This window comes from Ruditapes philippinarum, unplaced genomic scaffold, assembly GCF_026571515.1.
Source record: "Ruditapes philippinarum isolate M1 unplaced genomic scaffold, ASM2657151v2 ctg2035_1_1_1_1, whole genome shotgun sequence".
Classification (NCBI taxonomy): domain Eukaryota; kingdom Metazoa; phylum Mollusca; class Bivalvia; order Venerida; family Veneridae; genus Ruditapes; species Ruditapes philippinarum.
Window position 1 is genome coordinate 90,566 of NW_026864042.1, and position 25,737 is coordinate 116,302.

Sequence of the window (25,737 nt, forward strand, 5' to 3'; positions counted from 1 at the left end):
GCAGTTAAAACGGTATATACTGTATTGGATTCTCTCATCACTTACTTCACAGAGGACAAAGATGCCAAGACAAAGGGTTATGGAAAAAAGCTTTCTACCCAAGACTTTTTTGCCAGTACCTATCTTTTGATGGATGTTTTACCCATTGTATCACAAATGTGTTTGGTTTTCCAAAAGCTAGAATTAATGAAGTTAAAGTCTGGTGAAGCAAATGCAGAACATGGGTCATATCTACAGCAGCTGCAGAATGGACATTTAAGTGTGAGTGGTGGGAAGCTTATCTTCAAAGGAAATCAAATCTTTAAAGGAAATCATGTGGTGCATGGCATGCAGAACATAGATTCCTTTAAAACAAAATTCATAGATAAAATTGATAGTGCAATTTTATATTCACATAAAGATCCAGATGTTATTTGTAATGTTTTGGATAAGGAACTAGAAAATTGTAGTAAATGGCTTGTTGATAATAAGCTATCATTACATCTTGGTAAAACAGAATGTATTGTTTTTAGTTCTAAGAGGAAATTGTCAAAACTAGAGCAGTTTAAAATACACTGTAATAATCACACCATACAATCTCAGCCATAAGTAAAGTATCTCGGTTCTATCTTGGATAATGATCTCTCAGCCACTTCTATTGTTGATAATATAGTACAAAAAGTAAACTCTCGATTAAAATTTTTGTACAGACAAGGCAACAGTTTGAATATGGAGCTAAGAAAACTATTATGTAACTCTTTAATACAGTGTCACTTCGATTATGCCAGCTCATCTTGGTATAGTGGCCTTACTAAACAACTTAAACATAAACTTCAAGTAGCACAAAACAAAGTTGTTCGTTATATTCATGGTTATTCCTCTAGAAAATCATTGAAAGTTATTGATTTTAGCAGTATTGGGTGGCTTAATATAGAAAATAGAGTCATGCAGTTAAGACTTAATCATGTACACAAAATATTTAATAAAAAGTGTCCATCTTATATGTATGATAACTTTTCTTTAAAGTCTGATGTTCATTGTTATAATAGTAGAAACAGTGTCGGGAACTTTCATATACCCCATGTTAATAGTTTTACAAAAAGTACATTTTTTTACCAGGGTATTAGGGATTGGAACATGCTCCCACTTGATATTAAAAAGGAAAGTAACTTTTTTAACTTTAAAAAGAAAGTAAAAGCTGAACTAAGCAAAAATATGAAACAATTTGAACAAGCTGATTTTATTTTTTATTAGTTTTAGAGATAATTGTTTTAATCAATATAGTATGTTTTATATGTATCTTGTGATTGGTTTTGTGATATACGAGGGTTGTCCCAATATTCTGTGACAAGATTGATTAAAAGCTAAATAAAACAGGTACGAATTTGATATTTTAATATGTAATAAACCCATATAATTTAAACATTTTCACAAATTTTCATAGATAAATATCAACAAACAACAAAAATATGCCACAAACACCATGGCAACTAACTGAATCGCGGCGCACGTCCAACGTCAAAGACGGCGTTAAATCTATATAAGGCGCCTTTCTCAAATACTCTCAATGGCTTTCAACGCAATAATGGTACCCATAAATCGTCAATTTCTGACTTAAATCATGTGGTTGTTAATGTCTGTTGAATGTTTGGATGGCATACATTAATTTTTGCTATACGCAAACTTCCGGTCTCGTTACTCCTGTTTTTAGCTGTAGGAAATAGGCGACGAAGATCGGTCTTCCTATCCGTGTTTTCCTTATTTTCGCTTTTTGTAGCGCAAAACTCTGGTTCCGTTCATGCCTTTTGTACACAAATGCTCAGAATATGTTGCTAAACTGTTATATTTGGTATATTTGTTGAAAATCGTTACATGTGTCATCTCGAAATAGTCATGAAACCTGAGTGACATGTTCACTGCGCCGCAAATTCTTCGAACGTCGCCATTTTAACTTTCCTATTTTATATGAGATATTTTCATTTATTCGTATCTTTTTCGTTTTTTAAGTTATTTAACTAAAATTTTCAGAGATGATTTAAACATAGCAGCAGAGGAAGTCAACGTGACATTGTGCAGACACATCATCAGATATTTGAAATATACGTAATTAATTTCAGCCTATTCATAACAAAATGTAAATTATTTGACGTGCGCCGGCAACTCAAACCAATGTCGTTAATACTGAAAATTTCTAAGTAACTAGGGTAATTTTTTTGTAAATGATTTGTTGTTATGTTAAATAATAAACTTAACGGTTATATGTGTGAATTATTTTCTATTGGCGTTAAAAATGAACCGGCTATAAAATTTGTCACGGACTTTTGGGACAACCCTCGTATATAAATAGATATCTTTCATTGGTGTGTTAACTAGTCATATTCATAGTATTATTCCTGCAAATATGTGATATATGTAATTAACATAATGTGCAATAGAAATTAATATTATTTGATCTTAGAAATTTAACATCAGTCCAGTATATCATCTCTAAGTATGGACCTGAATGCCAGTTCTCAAGAAAATATAATCTTTACCATCAAAGGACCCCATTGGAAATAAGTTCTCTATTTTATATTGAACTTTCATGGGTTATCCTGTGTTGTATATATTGTCTTGAAGTCAACAAGATCTTTGATTTAATTATGAATGTAAAGTTATTATTTTTCAATTAATTACTGTGTTAAAAACAATGTGATAGATATAACTGTGATAAATTGTCTTAATTTGTTTTTTTGTAATATGACATATATATATACACAAATAAATCAATCAATCAATTCTTGAGAAGCTGAATGACAGGTTCCCAGATGATGATACAAATGTTACTGTAACCCAATTTATATTCGCGAATACAAATTTTCGCGTTTTGCCAAGGTCGGACATATTCGCGAATATTAATTTCCGCGTTTTCTTGATTTCCGAAAAAAAAATTCGCGGATTGGAAAGTCTGATGGGGCCGTAAAATCCATTAGCCGACTATTTATCTTCAATAATTGAGGTAATTATTGGTGTCTTAAATGGGATTAACAATACGCTAGCCTTATATTGTATTGGTAAGTGAATTGTGATCACAATTCAGCAAAACATTTTCTCTATATATGTACATGTACGCATTGTTCGTCTTCATTTCTAAACGTGGATGTTTATTTTGATTGCTATATTGACATACAGACTTCCCGAAAGTTAAAAAAAAGTGTCAGACATTCGGTCTGACAAACCATGAAAAATCTGTCGGACGGAAACAAAATCTGTCAGACCGAATAAAATTAATCAAAACCAAAGGACAACCTGTGTTTGTATTCCTAAGACACTTTTAGGTTTTAATTTTTTCGCCGTAAAAATCGGCATAGTCCGTACAACTCATTTTCATCTCCTCCCTGTCATACACCAACGATTCACGGTCCTGCTTCCATTTTTCATTAAATTTTGTCTCAGATCTATTCTTTTCATCCTTTTACTGCTGTACTGCGCGCTCCGCTGACGTAGATTTTCGTTTTTTCCCACGTTTGGCACCTTTAGCGACGCCATTTTGTATACATGCGACTTGGATAAAAGCCGGACAGTCGGACCGATCCGGAATAAAAAATTGTCGGACCTAATCAAAATTTATCGGACATGTCCGTCGGACCGACGTATTTCGGGAAGTCTGGACATAGAGTTCTTTTGATATTTATAAAATAGTAGTAGTTACTTAGTGTTTTCATTGCTTTATGGCAATATTCATAACAATTCATTACTTCCTAACAGGTGCCCGTATAATTCGAATAATTATATCCGGTCAAGTAGCTTTGCATGATAAAAATTTCTCTCCAATTTATTCGCGAAATCTAGCGGACTTATTCGCGCAAACAAATATTCGCGCTTCGTGGCCATCCGCCAATATTAATTGGTCGCGAATATTCGTTGGGTTACAGTACTTATGCATTTGCAATTCTAGGAATGAGACCCATCACATTCTTATCTAGTAAAGACAGAATGGATTGGGGAAATGACAAAATTGACATATTAATTAAACAGTATGGAGAAGAGAAAACATCAGTTCTAACAGAAGAACAGCCCCAGGTTACCCAAACACCTATCATTAATCCAAGTCAAACAAGAGTTGAATGGTCTAAGGTGAAAGAGACAGTAGTCCAGGAAGGTTACCCTAGGGACAAGATGGCTGTTTTACAGAATCTTATCAATAAACACCACAAGGAGGACTATCTAAAAACCTTCTGAAATTAGCTTCTTTGGCATTGACTGCTCCCATTCATACATCTGATTGTGAAAGGGGGTTTAGTGCACAAAACCAAACTAAAACTCCATCTAGAAATAGACTTCTTCCAGAGACTGTTAATGATGTCATGACTGTGAAACTTGAAGGTTTGTTTGTTTGTTTGTTTCGTTTTACGCCTTTTCCCAACAGTATTTCAGTCATATAGGCGGGTAGTTTCTTAACCATGGTTCCTGGAGTTACACCAGTACTAGACTACCTTCCTCCGAGCTAAACTACCAAAGCATCTCTTGGGGATCGAACCCACGCCAGAGAGGTAACTGGATTAGAAGTCATCGACTCTAACCCCTCGACCACGGAGGCGGTTGAAACTTGAAGTTGGTGCAATCAAAGACTTTGACTTTTAAGGGCATTGGAAGTGTGGAGGAGTGTTTTGTTTTGGGTTTTACGTCACATCGACACAGTATAGGTCATATCGCTACATTCCAGCTTTACTGGTGGAGGAAGACCTCAGGTGCCCTTCCGTGCATTATTTCAGGCACGAACGGGCACCTGAGTAGAACCACCGACGTTCCGTAAGCTAGCTGGATAGCTTCCTCACATGAAAGAATCCAAAGTCCCTGTAGGGATTCGAACCCACAGCGGTGAGGGGCAAGTGGTTTGAAGTAAACGACCTTAACCACTCGGCCACGGACGCCCCGTGGAGGAATGAGAACATGAGAAAGTTATTCATATAATCTAATAATAATGATAAACCTTCCAGTTATTCACAAGTTACAGTTTGTTGAACTGTTGAATTTAGATAAACTCTATGTTTTGGTCAGTTTTCCACAAGCAGTGGTGATGTACATATGTAAAAACTGTTCATAACATCATAAAAAGATTAACATCAAAATAAAATCAGGTAATCTTTTCTTTAAAATTTTGATGTCTTATTGATATTCAAAATGTCCCCAATATTTTTTTTTTTATTTAAGGAGACATTTGTTTGATTTTATTTTAACCTTGGCAGGACACTGTTACCACTATGCATTTGCCAGAAAATAAACAAAACAGTTTACTGAAATGAAGTAAGGGTCATCAAATATATGTATACTTCAATATCTGCTATTCTTTGCTGAAATCATTGGCTTATGACAAAGTTCCAATTGGTTTGCCAGTGATAATGACAGCAACTTACCACTGGTAAATTTGGAATATGCCCGCAGTGGTAAATTTGGAATATGCCCGCAGAGGTAAATTTGGAATATGCCCTCAGTGGTAAATTTGGAATATGCCCTCAGTGGTAAAATTTGGAATATGCCCTCAGTGGTAAATTTGGAATATGCCCGCAAAGGTAAATTTGGAATATGCCCTCAGTGGTAAATTTGGAATATGCCCTCAGTGGTAAATTTGGAATATGCCTGCAGTGGTAAATTTAGAATATGCCCTCAGTGGTCAATTTGGAATATGCCCGCAGTGGTAAATTTGGAATATGCCCTCAGTGGTAAATTTGGAATAAGCCCTCAACAAGTATGTTATGGCATATTGACAACAAGGATGGCAGGGGTTTTTTTTAGGAAAAGGGGAAGACGCTGGACGCTGGTAGGGAGGGGAAAAAATATACGAAAAAAGTCAATTTGGGGAAACTTTATTATGATGTTATTTATACTATATACTTAACTACATAGTAGAGAGTTACAACTATATCTTTTTCCCCTTAAAAACTTTATCATCATGCAAAATATTCTTTGCAGTATAACATATTTTCTTAATATGTATGGTGGTGAATGGTTTTTATACTTCTATTTTTATATGAAAGTTAATACAGTATAGGTATAATAGTGTATATGTGACACACTTTGGCTCCATATAAGTCATTTTCATAATAAGAAGTACAAAATATATTACTTTACTAAAAATAACCAAGAAAATGACAATATTTTGATAGCAACTGATTTCCAGAAATAGTACCGTTCAGTACGGGATATAGCCAAGAAAAAAAATGGCTGCCTCTATGTTGAGACCTGTTGAGACAGTACTTGCAGTTTCCTGCAATGTTTTTGGTTATTTTGGACAACAATTGGTGGTTTATCCTGCATAAAATGAAGAAAAATAATATTTTAAACCATGTAATTATTAAATCTGATCCAGTTTAAAGGAAAATAGAATTTTTTTTGGGAAAAAACTTGGCTATTTACCGAGGGGAAGACGCCGACTATCGGTGTCAATTTGTTAGTAAAAAAAACCCCTGGATGGTAGTGATAAAAAAGATAAATATGGTAAATAAACATTATTCTTATCTAGCTGCTCAAACAGAGATGCACAGACACACAAATCAATTACTATGCATGAATGTCTCTCTTCAAGGTGTTAACCCCCCCCCCCCTCCCAAAAAAAATACACAAGATCAAATCAAGTACATACCCTTCTTCAGTTAAAGGTATTGGAGTGTGTAGCTGTAAACTCCGTGACAGACTGTGCACCTGAAAATAAATATGTTGAAAAATAAAACTCTTACAAAAAAGGGTGAGAAAAATGTGCAGCCTGACCGGGACTTGAACCAGGGACCCTCGGACCTAGCATCGTACACAGGTATGACAGATCATTAAAAATTCGGCGACTTCAAAATCGCTTTGAAGTTTGTTTTAGGCAAAGTCGCTCATCAGAAGGCGACTTCTTCACCCAAGTCGCCCCCTAGCTCAAGCCCTGTACAGTACTGCGCCTCTACCGACTGAGCTATCCGGCCCCTTACACATCTTCTCCCCTAAATCGTGAACAGTTCTGAACCGTGACATACTCCCCTGCTTTATTGAAATTCATCCTCGAATTTCACAGAGTTACAGAGCAATGTGAACTGAACTGTCACAGCCCCACCTTGAGCGCCAAATGTCACAGGTGAGAGAAATGTGCAGCCTGACCGGGACTAGAAATAGGGACCCTCGGAATACCGTACTGCAGCTCTTCGACTGAGCTATCTGGCCGCTTACACATCTTCTCCCCTAAATAGTGAACAGTTCTGAACCGTGATATGTATATATTGTTACTTTTTTCTACTTCACATGTATTTATATCTATTGATATTTATTTCCATTACAGTGACATTATTGGTAACGTTCAGTTTATAACAAGAGCTGTCTGTAGGACAGCACGCTCGACTATTCTAAGTGCTTGATAGTAAAAGAGCCTTGATAATGTTAAATTTTTTAAGTTCACAAAAGGGCTAATTTTTTGTTATAAATTCATGTTATAGGCCTTAGAGAGAGTCTAATTATACAGTATTGGCTTGACTATTTGGAAGGTAATGTCACAAGGGTGTTTTATTGAGTATAATAATACTAATTACCTATGAATACATAAATTTGACAGAAAAGATACAAAGGCTTGTTATTAAGATGTTTTCTCAAGTAAATCACTGCTTTATTATTATGAATGCATAAAATTGTCCCAAAAAAGGCACAAACCCTTCAGTAGTTATTGAGATAACAGCTTACAAGCAAAATTTTACCATGAATTTCTAAGTTGAAAAAGGGGAGAAAAATCAGCCTAAATGCAAGATAGAATTATGGATCTTTGTCAGTGACCTACAATTATGACCCTAAATGCATATGTGAAGTTTTAAATTAATACCTTTAATAGTTATTGGGATATGTAAAACTTGCATGTAAACATTAACCAAGAGACTAAGTAGAAAAGGGGATATGAATCAGCCTTAATGCAAGACAGAGTTATGGAACTTGGTCAGTGACGAAGGGAGCGTACATACAATTATGTGTAAAGTTTCAAGTAAATATCTTTGGAAGACCTTTAACCTTTAACCAAAATTTCAAAGGGGCAAGTAATTCTGCAAATATTGCAGGCAGAGTTATGCAATTTTGCAAACTGATGTACATTATTACTATAAAAAAGTATTTTAAATTTCAATTGAATATCTCAAGCAATAATTGAGATATTTCACTTTACAAAAAACTTTAACCAAAACTTTTAAGTAACAAAGGGGCATAATTCTGTCAACATTGTAGGCAGAGTTATCCAACTTGTCAATCTGATGTACCTTGTTACTATAAAAAAGAATTGTAAGTTTCAATTGAATATCTCAAGCAATAATTGAGATATTTGACTTTACAAAAAACTTTAACCAAAACTTTTAAGTTAAAAAGGGGCATAATTCTGTCAATATTGTAGGCAGAGTTATCCAACTTGTCAATCTGATGTACCTTGTTACTATAAATAAGTATTGTAAGTTTCAATTGAATATCTCAAGTAATAATTGAGATATTTGACTTTACAAAAAACTTTAACCAACGCAGACGCCGACGCGGACGCGGACGCCGGGGCGACTACAATAGCTCTCATATTCTTCGAATAGTCGAGCTAAAAAAGAGAGTGTCAATCTCTTAATATTTTATGTTGTTTTTATATTTCATCCTTAACATTTGTGCTTATCAAATATTGTTCAATCGCCATTAAAAATAATTCAAAATAGTCAATCTTTTGACATTTACCACTAATTCATCTCAGCTTGATACTCAAAAATATGAACATAATGTCACTCACTTCCCACTCCTTACTTACTTATACAAATAATTATCAGTATAGGGACTTATACACCTAGGTATTTTGACACAAATTCATTGGAGACTGACAGAGTTATGCACCATGATAAAGACAGCATTTTTAGACTTTCTAAATACACATAACTGAATTAGCCATGAAACTATCTGAGAACTATCCTGACAATTATTCTTAGACTATTTAATGACTCATGTAGTTTATATTAACTTTCACATACAATTCAAAGCTAACATACAATACAAAACTATGTAAGGACAGTGTGACACACTGACAAGGGAATTCTATAGGGCAAACCTAAGTGGTCAGGGCAGAGATTTACCAGATACAGAATCCTGCATCAATATACCCCCAAAAAGTCCATTTTGACGCACAATTTTTAACCTTGTGCATCCAAGGGGATACATGAAAATATAAAACTTGCTTATTAGATTTTGCTTAAAATCATAATAAAACCTTGCAATACACTTAGTGTTTCCTACATTTAAGATATGATCAGTAAATAATTGAGTATAATAAGGAAATTGACAGCTTAAATAAGAATTTGAAAACCTTGAATTAGTGGATAGACCCCTTAAATTAATGGTTGGACCCCTATTATTACTGTGTCTGGATCCACTGGACCCCTGAAATATGTAAATCCCTGGGTCAGGGTATCAAAATACTGATACAAAACATATGTTTAAGATTTCAAATACTGATGACCTCCAAATTCTTTTAGCTACATACCATACAATAATTATCAATAACTGTATACCATTTACATTAGATAAAGAATGCACTACATGTGAAATACCAGTGACTGTTTAATCACTAAACAATAACCACACATGTGTCTTTATGTATTTCTTGTTTTGTCACAACTTTTGGTTGCAGCATATATCCCAAATAACAGTTACCCTGCTGCAACCAAAAATGATAAATCTATGACACAAGTATTCAACCAGGCCACTTAAAACAGGCCATTTCTTTGACATGTCTATTTGAAAACTTGCAACCGGTTGAAAATTAAACATACCCTTTGAAAGCAGACTGCACACATGTTGCAATCACATTTAGCACAGTGACTTGTTTCATTTCTTTTGTTGCACTCCTTGCATAATTTACCTGAAAATTAGTAAAAATTGGTAAAGATTTTATTAGATAAGACAGAAAAACTGTTTAGCTATTGTCAATGCTTTTTAAGTAAAAACAACAGTAAGCTTCACAGGAACAAGATAACCCTTAATCACTCACCTGAGTAGATGGTTCAAATGAACGGGATTGCATTATTAATACATTGGTAGAAATATAAATTTTACAAATTTTAGTGTGTCCCTAAAGGTTGGGGACTAAAAGAAAATAATTTGTTGAACAGATACCTATTATATTATAATAACATAATGGACTCTACACAAAGTATACTTACAATGAACAAAACTTTTTATGGTCACTACTAATTCTTTGCAGAGTGATATTCTTCAAACAATTTTTGAAGAGAACATTACCCACGGAAAGTCTTAAATGATATGAGCTGCATCACGACAAAACCAACATAATGGGTTTGCGACCAGCATGGATCCAGACCAGCCTGCGCATCCGCGCAGTCTGATCAGGATCCATGCTGTTCTCTATCAGTTTTCTACTTGTAATAGAGTTGGTAAGCGAACAGTATGGATCCTGATCAGACTGCGCGGATGGGCAGGCTGGTCTGGATCCATGCTGGTCGCAAACCCATTATAATGGTTTTGTCGTGACACGGCTCAAATATTGTTGTATTCTAAGTCGTCTTTAGTCTTGTTTGTCTAAGGATAACAGATGAATGTTAAATGAACTAATGTAACCAACGAGGAAAGGGGGAATGAATGACTGGTAGACATTTTATTTTTGTACAAGAAAAGTGGTTTTATAAATATGACATGACGTACAAGTCATTTTTATGTATATAAAAACAAACTAGAACTGCCACTATCTTGGCGTGAATACCCCCGCATACCACTTTGTCAGAATCAACAGTGGCCATTTAGAGCGCAAGGACAACCTCCCTGCCAAATCTGAGGTTACTAAGCCAGTGCATTGCTAAGTTATGTATTCTACATGCTTCAAATGTGAAAATGTCAAAATCAATACATTGCAGACAGGACATTCTTTAGCAATTGAGAAGAAAAGCTTTTTTTTGTCAAGGTCCCTGTGACCTTGAACTTTGACCCAGTGACCTCAAAATCAATAGGGGTCACCTTATAGTCATGATCAACATCCATGCCAAATATGAAGACTGTGGGTCAAAGGAATCTTAAGTTAATGGGTGGACAAACCTTTTGAAGTCAAAGTCCCTATGACCTTGACCTTTGATCCAGTGACCTCAAAATCAAAAGTGGTTATCTACTAATCAAGACTAACCTCCATTCCAAATATGAAGACTGTGGGTCAAAGGAATCTTAAGTTATTGGGCGGACAAACTTTTTGAAGTCAAAGTCCCTGTGACCTTGACCTTTGACCTGGTGACCTCAAAATCAATAGGGGTCATCTACTTATCATGACTCACCTCCATGCCAAATATGACGACTGTAGATCAAAGGAAGCTCAAGTTATTGGGCGGACAAGCTTTTTGAAGTCAAGGCCCCTGTGACCTTGACCTTTGACCTGGTGACCTCAAAATCAATAGGGGTCATCTACTAATCATGACTAACCTCCATGCCAAATATGACGACTGTAGGTCAAAGGAATCTTAAGTTATTGGGCGGACAAGCTTTTTGAAGTCAAGGCCCCTGTGACCTTGACCTTTGACCTGGTGACCTCAAATCAATAGGGGTCATCTACTAATCATGACTAACCTCCATGCAAAATATGACGACTGTAGGTCAAAGGAATCTTAAGTTATTGGGCGGACAAGCTTTTTGAAGTCAAGGCCCCTGTGACCTTGACCTTTGACCTGGTGACCTCAAAATCAATAGGGGTCATTTACTAATCATGACTAACCTCCATGCCAAATATGACGACTGTAGGTCAAAGGAATCTTAAGTTATTGGGCGGACAAGCTTTTTGAAGTCAAGGCCCCTGTGACCTTGACCTTTTGACCCTAGTGACCTCAAAAATCAATAGGGGTCATCTACTAATCATGACTAACCTCCATGCCAAATATGACGACTGTAGGTCAAAGGAATCTTAAGTTATTGGGCGGAGCAAGCTTTTTGAAGTCAAGGCCCCTGTGACCTTGACCTTTGACCTAGTGACCTCAAAATCAATAGGGGTCATCTACTAATCATGACTAACCTCCATGCCAAATATGATGACTGTAGGTCAAAGGAATCTTAAGTTATTGGGCGGACAAGCTTTTTGAAGTCAAGGCCCCTGGTGACCTGACCTTTGACCTAGTGACCTCAAAAATCAATAGGGGTCATCTACTAATCATGACTAACCTCCATGCCAAATATGAAAGACTAAGGGTCAAAGGAATCTTAAGTTATTGGGCGGACAAGAAAAAACCGACGGACGGCCGGACGGCCGGACGGACGGACGGCCGGACGGACGGACGGACGGACAAGCTGATTCCAGTATACCCCCCTTACAACTTTGTTGTGCGGGGGTATAAAAAGTTATTGTTTTAAGGATTTTCTTTTTTTGCTCTGGTGGTAATCTTGTTCAGCAGACCAAAACTATTTGAGCCGCGTCACAACAAAACCAACATAGTGCGTTTGCAACCAGCATAGATCCAGACCAGCCTGCGCATCCGCACAGTCTGATCAGGATCCATGCTGTTTGCTATCAGTTTCTCTACTTGTAATAGAGTTGGTAAGCGAACAGCATGGATCCTGATCAGACTGCGTGCTTGGGCAGGCTGGTCTGGATCCATGCTTGTCGCAAACCCATCATGTTGGTTTTGTCATGGTGCGGCTCATTTGAGCAATGTTTTATGGAAAACTATCCAAGGATCATTCTTGTAGTTTTATTAAAATTTACCAAATGATAAGGAGAAGTCCTCATTTAAAGGTTTTCCTAATTTTAGCTACTTAAACACTTTTTTTCTATTTTTAGCACTGGCAGCCATCTTGTTCAACAGACCAGAACTATTTGAGCAGTTTTTATAAAGATCATTCCAGTATAGTTTCATCAAAATCTTCTAAACAGTTAAGAATGAGATGTCCTTTAAAAAGTGTCTAATTTTAAAGGGGCCATCCAAGGATCATTCCTGTATAGTCTCATCACTATAGGTGAAGGGGTTTAAGTAGAGATGTTGTTTATTTAAAAATGTGAACAACGAATGACAAACATGCATTTGATGTTACAAATATACAAATAAATCATTGTACAAGTAAACAAATGAAAATTATGCATGCAAGAACAGAATATTAAACAAGAAAAGATCATAAATATGTATAACAGTGTTTAAAACAAGCAGTTAGCAAAAGTTTGAATGACAACAAGTTACTGGTATATTATGTGCTTTAACAAATGTATGATCATTAATATCTGTTTAAAAAAACTCATAATTAAATAATTGGTAAAAGGTTAATGCAAATGTTTAGTTCAACAAAATAACTGAAATGTAAAACCATTAGAAATTGAAATTTGTCAAAATTTAATGTTATAAAAATAAATCTTAAAATTATCCATCTGAAAATTAGTTTTAACAAGAATTTGTAACAGAGTTACCAACGTCCCCCGCCCTGGGAGTTTTATATGAAGCATAAAATTGTGCTATTTCAAAAGATTGAGGTATGGATCTCAGGACATTCAGTCCAAAATTATGATCAATGCTAGATCTGCAAATGTAACAATAAATTTGTTAAAAAAATAAAATGAAACACGGAATTTAAAAATCTATCATGTTAAGCTTTGACCTCTAAGTGTGACCTTGACCTTGGAGGTAGGGGAGCAGGTGTTGTGCATGACATAACGTCTCATTATTGTGACTATTTGTGCCAAGTTATTTCAAAATCCCTTGAACTATGAAGAAGTTCTAGATTCAACACAAAATATACCCTATAACAGACTATGTTAATTTTTGACCTGTAAGTGTGACCTTGACCTTGGAGGTAGGGATGCAGGTGTTGCGCATGACACATCCTCTTATTATAGTGACTATTTGTGCGAAGTATTTTCACAATCCTTTGATCTATGAAAAAATTATAGACCTGACACAAAATATACCCTGTAACAGACTATGTAAGTATTTGACCTCCAAGTGTGACCTTGACCTAGGAGGTAGGTGACCGGTTTTTGCGCATGACACATCATCTGATTATTGTTAACAATTATGGCAAGTATTTACAAAAGTCCTTCATAGATAAGAAAGTTATGGACTGGACACGACATATACCCTCAAATAGACAATGTTGACCTTGAATGAACAAGTACGACCTTGACCCTGAAGGTACGGGTCTGGTTGTTGCGCATGACACATCGTCTTATTATAACAAACATTTGTGCCAAGTTATCTCAAATTCCTTTGATAAATGACAAAGTTATGGACCGGACACGAAATATACCCTGTAACAGACTATGTTAATATTTGACCTCCAAGTGTGATCTTGACGTTGAAGGTAGGCAACTGGTTTTTGCGCATGACACATCGTCTAATTATTATGAACAATTATGGCAAGTATTTACAAAAACCCTTCATAGATAAGAAAGTTATGGACCGGACACGAAATATACCCTGTAACAGACTATGTTAATATTTGACCTCCAAGTGTGACCTTGACCTTGAAGGTAGGTGACTGCTTTTTCCGCATGACACATCGTCTGATAATTGTGAACAATTATGGCAAGTATTTACAAAATCCCTTCATAGATAAGAAAGTTATGGACCGGACACGAAATATACCCTGTAACAGACTATGTTAATATTTGACCTCCAAGTGTGACCTTGACCTTGAAGGTAGGTGACTGGTTTTTGCGCATGACACATCGTCTGATTATTGTGAACAATTATGGCAAGTATTTACAAAATCCCTTCATAGATAAGAAAGTAATGGACCGGACACGACATATACCCTCAAATAGGCAATTTTGACCTTGAATGAGCAAGTGTGACCTTGACCCTGGAGGTAGGGGTCTGGTTGTTGCACATGACACATCGTCTTATTATAATAAACATTTGTGCCAAGTTATTTCAAATTCCTTTCATAAATGACAAAGTTATGGACCGGACACGAAAGTGTGACGGACGGACAGACGGACGGACAGACGGACGGAGCCTATTTCTATATCCCCCTTTTTTCTTCGAAAAGGCGGGGGACAAAAATTAAATGAAAGGATAATTTTTTTCTTGAAAAAGTTCTTAAATGTATCTATTATCTGTTACGACTCACTAATAATTTTCCATCCTAAAAAAAACTAGTATTTTAATTTGCTATTTTTTGTTGTTCATTGGCAAGAAATTTAAAACAATCGACCCACAAAAATAACAGTTCTAGTAACAGCCACAATCATGTTATTTAAAGATTAAATGTCCTACAACTTGAGCTTATAAGGCCAACTTTTCAGAATATATAAATTTCATTTGTTAAAGTATGGAAGTTGTTAAATTAAACTTGCTTTAATAATAAATAAGTTTTAATCAACCTTTATTCTGCTGGAATTAAAAGTGATAAGCTTTTGCCACCAGTATAGAGCAAAGTCAGCCTGCTCTTTAGCACATTCTAGGACTAGGACCTACACTGATGGTAGCTCAATTTTTGTACTTTGTTATTGCAATCTCTTTAACTTTGAATGGACTGTTCCAGATTCAAAGCTGGTTAAATTTGTTACACAAAATTAGCAGGATAAAGGTTAGATAACATACATTAATCTGATAAAATCTTATAGGGAAACATGTTATATACACTTAGAGCGGCCTTCAGCTCTTATTTTTTGTTGGAAAAACAATTATGTGCTGTTTCAAACTTTATTATTTCAGTAATTTTATCTTGGAAAGGTGCATCATATCATCCAAGAGCTATTTATAGCGTGTCAGTGACGTTCGATTCTAATAATAGAAGATCGGGAAACAAATTGTCTGCTTACTTATTTAAATAACTAGAGAACGGACCAGTAGTTTAGGGGTATCGAGGGGTTTCCTTATTGTTTATGTATCTAATCAACAGCAAATTATATTTTCCACCATCATTCTTTTGATTTGACAATTATATGAAACAATTTATCTAAAAAATCTTTATCTAACAAAGCTAAAGGCCACTTTTAGACAGAAAAGCAATGTCCAGGTGAATAATTTAAAGATAACAGCTGGTTATTCTGCATCAAAATTTTGTTAGATATACCCTTTACAGAAATACTATATTCAAGTTCTTTCCTGATCATAATTTTGAAAAACGTAGCAAACAAAAAGATTGCATATCAAATGTGTGCACTCTTCATCATTCATTAAAGCTAAAGGGCCTTATAAATAAATGTAAAATAAAATGAATAAATGTTGAACTTAAACTAAAAATGGATGCCCCAACATTCCACAGTTTTGTAAGCACAAAGTCCTGTAAAGTTTCATGACTCTAGATCAAACACTTTTGAGTAATGCAAGTTGAAAATCTCAAACTTTTTTAAAAAGTCAAGGGCAGAAACTCTACAAATGCTGAATAAATCCACAAGCAAAGGCCCTAGGTGCAAAACCAAACATACAGACAAACATTCCTGTAAAGTTTCATGACTCCAGGTCAAATACATTTTTTAGCTACTTAGGACACAAGTTGAAAATTGTAAATTTATACTAAGTCAAGGGCAATTACTCTAACAAACTAAATTGATCCACATGTAAAACGCCAGATGCACAACTTCAAATGCTAATTAACAATCATGTATAGTTTGTTGATTCTAGCTCAAGCATTTTTAAAGGTACACATGGCACAACATTTTTAAACAGTTTTTACTCAGTCAAGGGCAGTTACTGTACAAATACAGGTAACTTTTTATAAAGTAAGGACAATAACTCTACAAATACTAAATAAATTCACAAACAAACCCCCAGGTGCACAACATCACATGCTGACCAACATTTCTGTAAAGTTTCATGACTCTAGGTCAAACACGCGACACAAGTTGCAAATTTTTTTCGAAGTCAAGGGCAATAACTTTATCCAAAGTATATACATACACACAGACATGAGCAAATCTAAATGCCTAAAATAAATGTAGCCATGATGTAGCAAAGGCAATCTGTTTGTTCATCACCTTTAACTACCATAGAGATCTAAAATGTATTTGCTAAGGTGGCTTCAGTAAATTTTATTTCCCAACTTTGGATGTGGCACTTACATTGATACTAATACCTGGTATAATACAGGATGTCATATACATGTAATACAGGATGTGATATAGAGCATGAACTTAATTTGGACACCGCTTTTCCATTCAAAAATGCGTTTCTGTGCTAAATTGACTTAATAAGAACTTTTAGTTCTACCCTGAACAAATGTTTCTGAGCAGGTGCCATACCGTTACAACATATTTTTTTTTTCGTAAAAGTTTAATACTCTTGGTAGGGAACACAAACAAAGCAATGCATGCAGAAGATACTATACTGGGTCACTAGTTCCCTTATTTCTTTTATAAAGATGGTCACACATAAATTACCATGACACCCTGCTCTGCACATGACCTTACTCCCTATGACCACACAGTTATCAATCCACTAATGTTATATAAAATATCCCCAAGTTTTTTTCTATTAAATCATCTATAAAGAGAAATGGCAGTTATAGAGAATATCTTTAGCAACTCTTATGACAATGTGCTTTGTCGCAAAGCTAAACAGTTACATAACCAGCAACTGCTGAAAAAGCAAGGTAAAATTTTAACATTTGCAGTATTTCTATAAAAGGAGCCTTATGTGTTAAACTTGAACATGAACTACCTGGATCAACTTCATTGAACAAAAGTGAACTATCTGAACAACCTGCTGACAAATGTCGTCTTGTCCCTGCTATCTCACTGGCTTCTTTCAGTTTCATCAATTCTCTGTAAATATATATATATGAGCCGTGTCACGACCAAACCAACATAATGGGTTTTGGACCAGCACGGATCCAGACCAGCCTGCGCATCCACCCAGTCTGATCAGGATCCATGCTGTTCGCTTACCAAGTCTATTACAAGTAGAGAAACTGATAGCAAACAGCATGGATCCTGATCAGACTGCGCGGATGCGCAGGCTGGTCTGGATCCATGTTGGTTGCAAACACATTATGTTGGTTTTGTCGTGACGCGGCTCAATTATATTGGCATGCTTGCAGTTCCTGTACAAAAATCATGGTTACTTAAAAAAAAATTTATTACGCTCACTCACCAAATAATTGATTGTTACCCATATATTCTGTTTCAACTCATCAAATAAATAATGGAAATTCAATTATGTTCTAAACATAGAATATTTTCAGCCTGTATATTAAAGTATCACCCTTGACCCTTGGCAAAATGGGTTGTTTTCTTTGGGGCATCTGTTGCCTAAGATAAAAATGAAAACCCTGGGTACCATTTTTATCCAATATTTGGTATGAAGAGAAGTAGCGAAAAAATTGGAACCCAAAAGTGTCATAGAAATACAAACACAAGTTTTCCTTTGATTTTGATTAATTTTATTCGGTCTGACAGATTTCGTTTCGGTCCGACAGATTTTCATGGTTTGTCAGACCGAATGTCTGACACTTTTTTTTAACTTTCGGGAAGGTTTGAAGGGTGGCGTTCAATGCACCTGAGATATGACTAAAAAGTCCAAATCAAGAGTAAAATCCAGATTAACAACCAGATTTCCTTATTTTCCCGACTTTATCACCAGAAACATCTTCACCAGTTCCCTCAACTTAAGTTTTTACTTACTCAGATAATTAAAATTACATCTTTAACAGGTGCTTAGGAAAAATGTTTTTCTTGCATACGATATCAGACTGGTGTTTCCGATAGTTTTACCCATGCTGGAAATTTCATAGGGCATTAGGGGTGCCAGATGAGTCCCATGCTATACACATGGCAAATTTAGGAATGAAACAGATATTCCAATCCGAGATGCAACATATGACAAATATTTTCAATCTTGATATGCCTCTTTATTGATTGGTTAAAACATGCCTAAAATATTGCTACATATATGCAATGTAGTTTACTTACTGCTGTAGTATCATCTTCTGACTGTGTATTACTGTACCCATAATATATCTGTCAGGACATAATAGCTTCACGCTACTCTCCCCTGATGCCAGGCCAGTTTCTTCCTGTCAATAACAAAACATTCACTTGTAGTATATTTTAATTTAGGCGAAAATAAAATTGTTCAGTATCTAGGTAGCCAATCATGGAGACTGAATTTGATAAAAGTCTAAAACTTTTACTAAAGATGTAAATATTTGTTGACACAGTCTTAAGTTAGTCCTATAGTTTTCATAAGTCCTAGGACTTAGGTTACAATTAGAACTTTCTTTGAAACGCAGCCCTGGTCTTTTACACTTAAAGAGAGTAAGTTGGGAGGAATTTTTTTTTTTTTTTTTTTTTTATAATTTTCATAGTGAATATTTTACTGTAATGGTTGTGACAAAGTTTAATTCAAAGTATGATGAAATACCATGTACAGAACCATACAGTATGGCATTTTCCTACTCAAAATAAACGGTCTTGAAACATACAGTCTGGTTGGTAACTAAGCAATTTTGACACACAAATTGGCAAGTTTATTTAGCAAATGTTAAGATCTACTGAAAATCTACATATGAACATTTCCCATAAAGTTAAAAAAATACCCTGTATAATTTACCTTGCATGCTGGACAGGTAATGCTAGTTTTTTTCTCCCTGGCTAGCTGAAGCAGACATGACTCGCAATATGTATGTCCACAATTCAATACCAAAGGCCTCTTGTGCAACCTACCACTGTCTGAAATATATCAAAATAGAGCTGCCTTTAGTTTGAAAGAAAAAGCAGTTTGAAAGAAAAAGCAATCTGTAAAAAGAATTATCTTATTATACATGATAATACTTCAACTTTGATTGGCTTAAAGACGTTTTCAGGAGTTTTCATATAGACATTTAGGCAAAATTAAAACTGTTCAATAGAATTTCTATAAACTTGGCATGTTGTTAGAATATGATAACAGAAACATTTTAAGCGAAAAAAAATTGGGGTCACCGATCTTGTTTTTGAGTTATCTGCCCTTGAATTGGAATTTTTTTTGTTAAATTCAAGGGCAGATAATTTACAATGTAGGGAAATAATACAATTTTTTTTCTTCTTTTCATGAAGATTACCTTCGTTTTAGTTGATACACAAAATTTCAAGAACAAATTTAGAGTGGGTAGTTTTTATTCCCACTTCTTCTTTTAACCTGTGAATTTTTTCTTAAAAAATGGCCTATTTTTTAAGAATTTAAAGTACCTTTATTTTCATTGAAAAAAAATAACAGAAACGATGTAAGGAATTGCATGTTATTATGTATTGTACTCAACAATAAAAAGAAAACCATAATCCAGAAGTAAAAACAAGAATTAATTTAAAAATGTATAAGTTATCTGCCCTTGAAATGACCTCACATAAGTAGAAAAGTCTGAATTCAGGGGCAGATAACTCAAAAACGAGGACGGTGACCCCAAATTTTTTTACGCTTAAAATGTTTCTGTTATCATATTCTAACAACATGCCAAGTTTAAAGACATTCTATTGAACAGTTTTAATTTTGCCTATATGTCTATATGAAAACTCCCGAAAACGTCCTTAATATGACTCCCCTATTTAAATGCACATGCACGTAGGGTACCTCACTTTTTTTCTCTCCCATAAACTGTAAAATGGTGTCAAGTGCCAAATTCAATTTCAGGAGTGCTGATTTGTTTGGCAGATGAAATTAACATTAACAATTTAGCGCTTAAAAGTTTGGGAGAGAGAGAGAAAGAGCAAGCTTCCCTGCATGCATGCGCATTTCAATTATTGAATCGAATAACAGTTCAGTTAATATATTCTGACGTCGTCAGATCCGTTACTTGAGAAGATGGTCAGAGAAATACCTTGTAGTAATTTATATTCGAAGTAGATATATCTTTTAAAAAAAAAATGTTTTGTCACTAGTTTTTATATTGATCTGATAAGTGTGCATGGTTAAGGATAAAAATTTATATAAATCATGGCAGGTAGATGGTTGACATCAAAATAAAACATTTGTTATCAAGCGCATATTTTAACCTACATGTGTAAGTGAAAACTTATGTAGGTATTTTCTCACAGTTTCCTTTTACAGACTAAGAAATGCTTCTTATTCTTTAATTGATGTTAATTATTAATAGCGAGCTCAAAGAGCTGGCCCGAAAGGCCTCCTTGCAAAGTGAGCTTTAAGGTAACATGAGTTCCTGCTAAATAGTGATGGTTTTGAAAACTTTTGTTGCAAGTACTGAATTGACACATTGCAACTTTTCGAATTACAAGATAACGATTGAAGCCAAGTAATTCTGAATGGATGCAAAGACTGGTGACCTGGGCGCTTTATACTAGGAACCATAATAGGACAGGAAAACAGAAAACAGAATAAATGGAAGCAGTATATAAAATACCAAATGACAGTTTTAAAAAGGAAAATGTAAAATAAAAATGAACGATTATTTTATACTATTTCACAGTAAAATTAAATCTAACTCGCTTTGAGGCTTTGAATTTTCATAATAATTATGAAGTTAGGCAAAGCCTATGAATGTGGAAGTTGGTTAAAAAAAAAATAATTCATTTTTCCATTTTAAAGGTGTCATTTGGTACTTCATGCATTTCGCTTTTCACTCTGACCACTTAAAGAATATTATTAATCTGAAAGGTTGCGAATGTTCTGTTATCTAAATACTGCATCTATTATCATTGACTTACATTGAAAATGGCAGTGCCTGACTAGAACTTAACACAGAAATTTTCATAATTTGATAGGTGTAGATTTTAATTGAATTCTGTATATATTCTTTTTAATCTCATTTCCTCTTAAATAAACACGCTTAGAGGTCACAGCATTTGACATCCACGTATAACAATACACCTGACTATTACGCATATTAATACAGCAGTAGACTAGTAAATTAACCGTATTTCATGTTATCCGAAATCCATTACATTCTCAAAGTAATTTTACATTCAAAATTTGATGTGCCATTGACAGCAAATAATACCTTTCGCAATAAATTGTCCAGAACATTTAGGACAAGTTGGACACTTTTGCATCTTCGCTTTTTGTAATTTTAATGCCAAAAGTAAATTATTTGGCGCGGAAATGCCAAACTCGGCCGTGTGATCTAAAACATAAACGCTTATTATTTTTATTTTAGAAAAGCGTTTTTATGATATGAGACCGTATTAACCCAAAGATATTTATCTAAAAGGTGTTAAAAAAAACACAACAAAAAACAACACTTTTATTCAGTTGTTATTGCTCCACAGGAGCTGTTTTAACGAGATTATATTGCTGAGTAAATTTAATTTCAATGCAAAGCCAGAGATGTAGATGTTATCTATCTGCTGTATCGCTATTTAGATGGGGTTTTTTTCAACATGGCAAGATGATACAATGTACCACAGACACTTAAAATTGGGGTGTGAAGTTTAAAATCCAAATAAAATGTATATTTGTCAATCCCAGCACATGTACTGATTATATATATATATAAACTTAATTAAAGCCGTTTTGAAAAAAAAATCATATTTCAACGTCTGTATTAATACTCTTATAGATGTTGAAATATGAATTTTTTTCAAAACGGCTTAAATCCTGATCCTAATCTTTTCTTTGTGAACACGGCGCCCGGGGAAACTCAAACAGGAAAGGAATAACACTGCATATCAAAAGTGGCTTCACATCTGGGGATGTTTCTAAATTCAAAATTTCAACATGTTTAATCTGATTAAGCCGGTGCTAGGGGGCGTGGACGGTAACTTGCATTTCCCAGTACTGTCCATGAACAGGCACAATCAAACCGAGCCTGCAACATTTTCAATTTTGCCGTTTTGGACTTTCTTTAGGGATTCTTATTTTCCCTATTAGTATTATATCGCCACATCAGTGTTGTTTATGTGCCGTGTGGAGGCCGTAAAATGTCGCCCGTAAATTCAATCAGAGATGTTTTATCACCGATCCTTAAAGATTTTTCAGCACATTATTGTTGTGTTTGTGGTATTTTTATTTCTTACTATTTGGCCTTTTAATTCTAATTGGGTGGTTCCATTATTCCTATTTGAATAATGTTGAATCACCTTTAGGATATATATTGCCTACCTTTTAACCTTGTCATTTAACGTCTTATATCTGTGATATGCAGGCTTCAAAATCAAAATCTCTGATCCCAATTCATTTAGTTACACCCATTTATTTTCTCGTTTATGTGCATGACGCAAACCCAGCAAACAAAAGACGTTGTACCAACGTTGTACTGACGTTAGACCCTGACGTTGGGTAAACGTTGGCAGAAGGTTGGATTTGAAAGTTTTTTAGACGTCAGAAACCGACGTCTATACAACGTCATAAAATGACCTTTATCCAACCTTTTCTGACCATAATCCAACCTTTTCTGACTATTATCTGACCATAATCCAACCTTTTCTGACCATTATTTGGACATAATCCAACCTTTTTCTGACCATAATCCAACCTTTTCTGACCATTATCTGACCATATGCCAACCTTATCTGACCATTATTTGGACATAATCCAACCTTTTTCTGACCATAATCCAACCTTTTCTGACCATTATCTGACCATATGCCAACCTTATCTGACCAAATTTTCTGACCATGATTTAACCTCATTCAAAACTTTTGGAATATGATTTTTTTCATTTTGAAGCTCTTTAATAGGGTTAATAAATAAGCATTCTTATGATTTTAGCAATTTATTTTATACTCGGAATCACAAGTACAAAACAAGAAATGTGGTACTATAACAAATGCAAGATTTACATAATATTTTTTGAAAATATTAAACTTGACGGTATGTACTTTAATAACGCTTCATGTATTAATTAAGCATGTTTTAGAAATAAGATAAACAAAATCCTTCTTGAATATTAACACCGCGTTTTATATAGCAAACATCCATGCATGTGTTTTTTCTTATATCACCACTGAACTAATCACTCTGACTTTGGGATTTTTCAATCATCTATCCAACTCACTGATTGTATATTTGTCTTTGTATTTTATAACTGAATCTAGATCTGAATGTTAAATGGAACAATATTCTGAATATTTTGTTATAACTATAAATAGCAATGTTCATGTATCTTCATTAGTATTCTAGCTTCTTTCGTCCTCCTACACTATGTCGATCTGGGGCATACTATAAGCGTATTACCGTCTCCAACCTGAGATCTCATCACACTTTCTGAAATTAAAAAAAATAAAATAATCAGTTACAAGTGCAAGAAATAAATCACTTATACATATTATAATTAAACGAAATTCTAACAAAACTCTCCAACTACTTAAAAAGATACTTATTATTTTTAATTTAGTTTAAACCATGTAGTTTTGTGTACCTACTGTATAAATTATTATATCTATTAATTTTGATAAAAATGGCTACGTGAATTTCATTATAAAATCAAGGGTAATAAGATCACTGTATTTTCTATAATATTTTGAAATATACCTGTCACAAAATCTTGGTAGGTTTTCATTTTTTTTCCCTCTAAATATTTTCATCTTCCTCCTGAACTTTTGACACATGTTGAATTATCATAATTTTCACAATCTGAAAGACGAAATATAATCGTTTTAGAATTTAACCATGTGGTGGAAGGATGTTTGTCTAATACAATAGGCAAAATCCAATTACTATTAATCTTAGTTAACTCATAAGCGCATGAAAAACTGATATAACAAATACCAAAATGAAATTAATTCTACTCCCGCAAAAATGTATACTGTTATTTTTTTTTATATTCAATGTACTTTGTACAAATGCTCATACAACATCAAAGAAATTCACATGTTACTGTCATTTTTATAGATATTATCTCTGCCCAGCATGATCCGATCTGCTAAGTGTATATAGGACAGACTGGCTTAGTGTAAAAACTTTTTATGATACGAGCATACAACTTGTTGATAAGCAGGCTAATTAACAAACTATTACTTTTATTGATTTATAACTATGATAATGTGTTTTCTGATTGATAATATGTTGTTTGATTACATTAATAAAAAGATAGCTAGTCGAATACAATGTGCTTTCAGATATATCTTACCAAAGTCGTATCATTTACATGTATCAAATGCCATGAATCATTATCATAATATAAGAAACACATGGTATGCTAACAGTATGGGTAAAGTACTTCAATTAACAACGAGTAGTTTAACAACTACACAGATATCAAAATCAAACTGCATCTGATACATGTGTAAATGACTGGCCCCTCATATAAGGGAAATTCATGTTGATAAGAAATAAGAGGAAATTTTATTTACCAGCATTTGAATAATAAGAGTCTTACGTACTGCATTTAACTTTTTATTGATTTCAATTGCTAGGATATTTCCTACCATTGATTGTGCATTTATTTGGCATGGCGATATAGTGTGGGAAAAATGATCCGATTATACAGACTGTTCTATAGCAAATGATAAAGTGTTCTTACGTGGAAACAAAAATATTTATCTCGCGAAATCACGTTACATTAAGTTTTACCAGTCAAACATTTCAATGATCAAATAACCATCGATTACATGCAAACATGCGGTAAATTAGCATTGAAAACATTATATAATGTTTGCCTACCTTTTTCTTTTGTTTGGAATATACAACTTTGTCTGTCAACCCGTCGTTTTTTTGTCCGCCAAAACAATTGAATTTCAAATCCTATAAGTCGCAAATTCGAATTTACTAAATTATTTTCCACTATAAAATGAAGCCCTCAAAAATGATAACACTTCATTGTAAATTATATAAACACTTCTTAGACTAATTCGAGGAGATAAGATATTGTTTAAACGAAAATAGAGCAAATATATTTCATACTGATCTGCGACTATCCGTTTACAGAGCGCCACCTATCGAATATCGTACGTTA

General features: G+C 34.4%; 1 protein-coding gene and 1 long non-coding RNA gene across 3 annotated transcripts in view; both read right to left on the minus strand.

Annotated features, from left to right (window-relative positions):
* LOC132724245 (tudor domain-containing protein 6-like) overlaps positions 1-21,998 on the minus strand; it is a 109,823-nt gene extending 87,825 nt beyond the window's left edge. The window contains exons 1-6 of the mRNA XM_060709078.1: positions 21,844-21,998; positions 19,464-19,582; positions 18,824-18,927; positions 17,574-17,677; positions 9,765-9,853; positions 6,602-6,660 (exon numbers count right to left, since the gene is read on the minus strand). Of these exons, the coding sequence (XP_060565061.1) occupies positions 6,602-6,660; positions 9,765-9,853; positions 17,574-17,677; positions 18,824-18,927; positions 19,464-19,582; positions 21,844-21,895 (527 nt within the window). The 5' untranslated portion in view covers positions 21,896-21,998. The remainder of the gene's footprint in view (positions 1-6,601; positions 6,661-9,764; positions 9,854-17,573; positions 17,678-18,823; positions 18,928-19,463; positions 19,583-21,843) is intronic.
* Positions 21,999-23,062: 1,064 nt separating this feature from the next.
* Positions 23,063-25,524, minus strand: LOC132724240 (uncharacterized). Of its 2 annotated transcripts, XR_009624880.1 has the most exons (4): positions 25,446-25,524; positions 24,315-24,416; positions 23,317-24,047; positions 23,063-23,235 (listed from the first exon to the last, which is right to left on the minus strand). It is a non-coding gene; the product is annotated as an uncharacterized LOC132724240 (long non-coding RNA). The 2 variants fall into 2 exon arrangements; XR_009624879.1 differs by lacking the exon at positions 25,446-25,524 and having other exon boundaries at positions 24,315-25,395.
* Between the last annotated feature and the right edge of the window lie 213 nt (positions 25,525-25,737).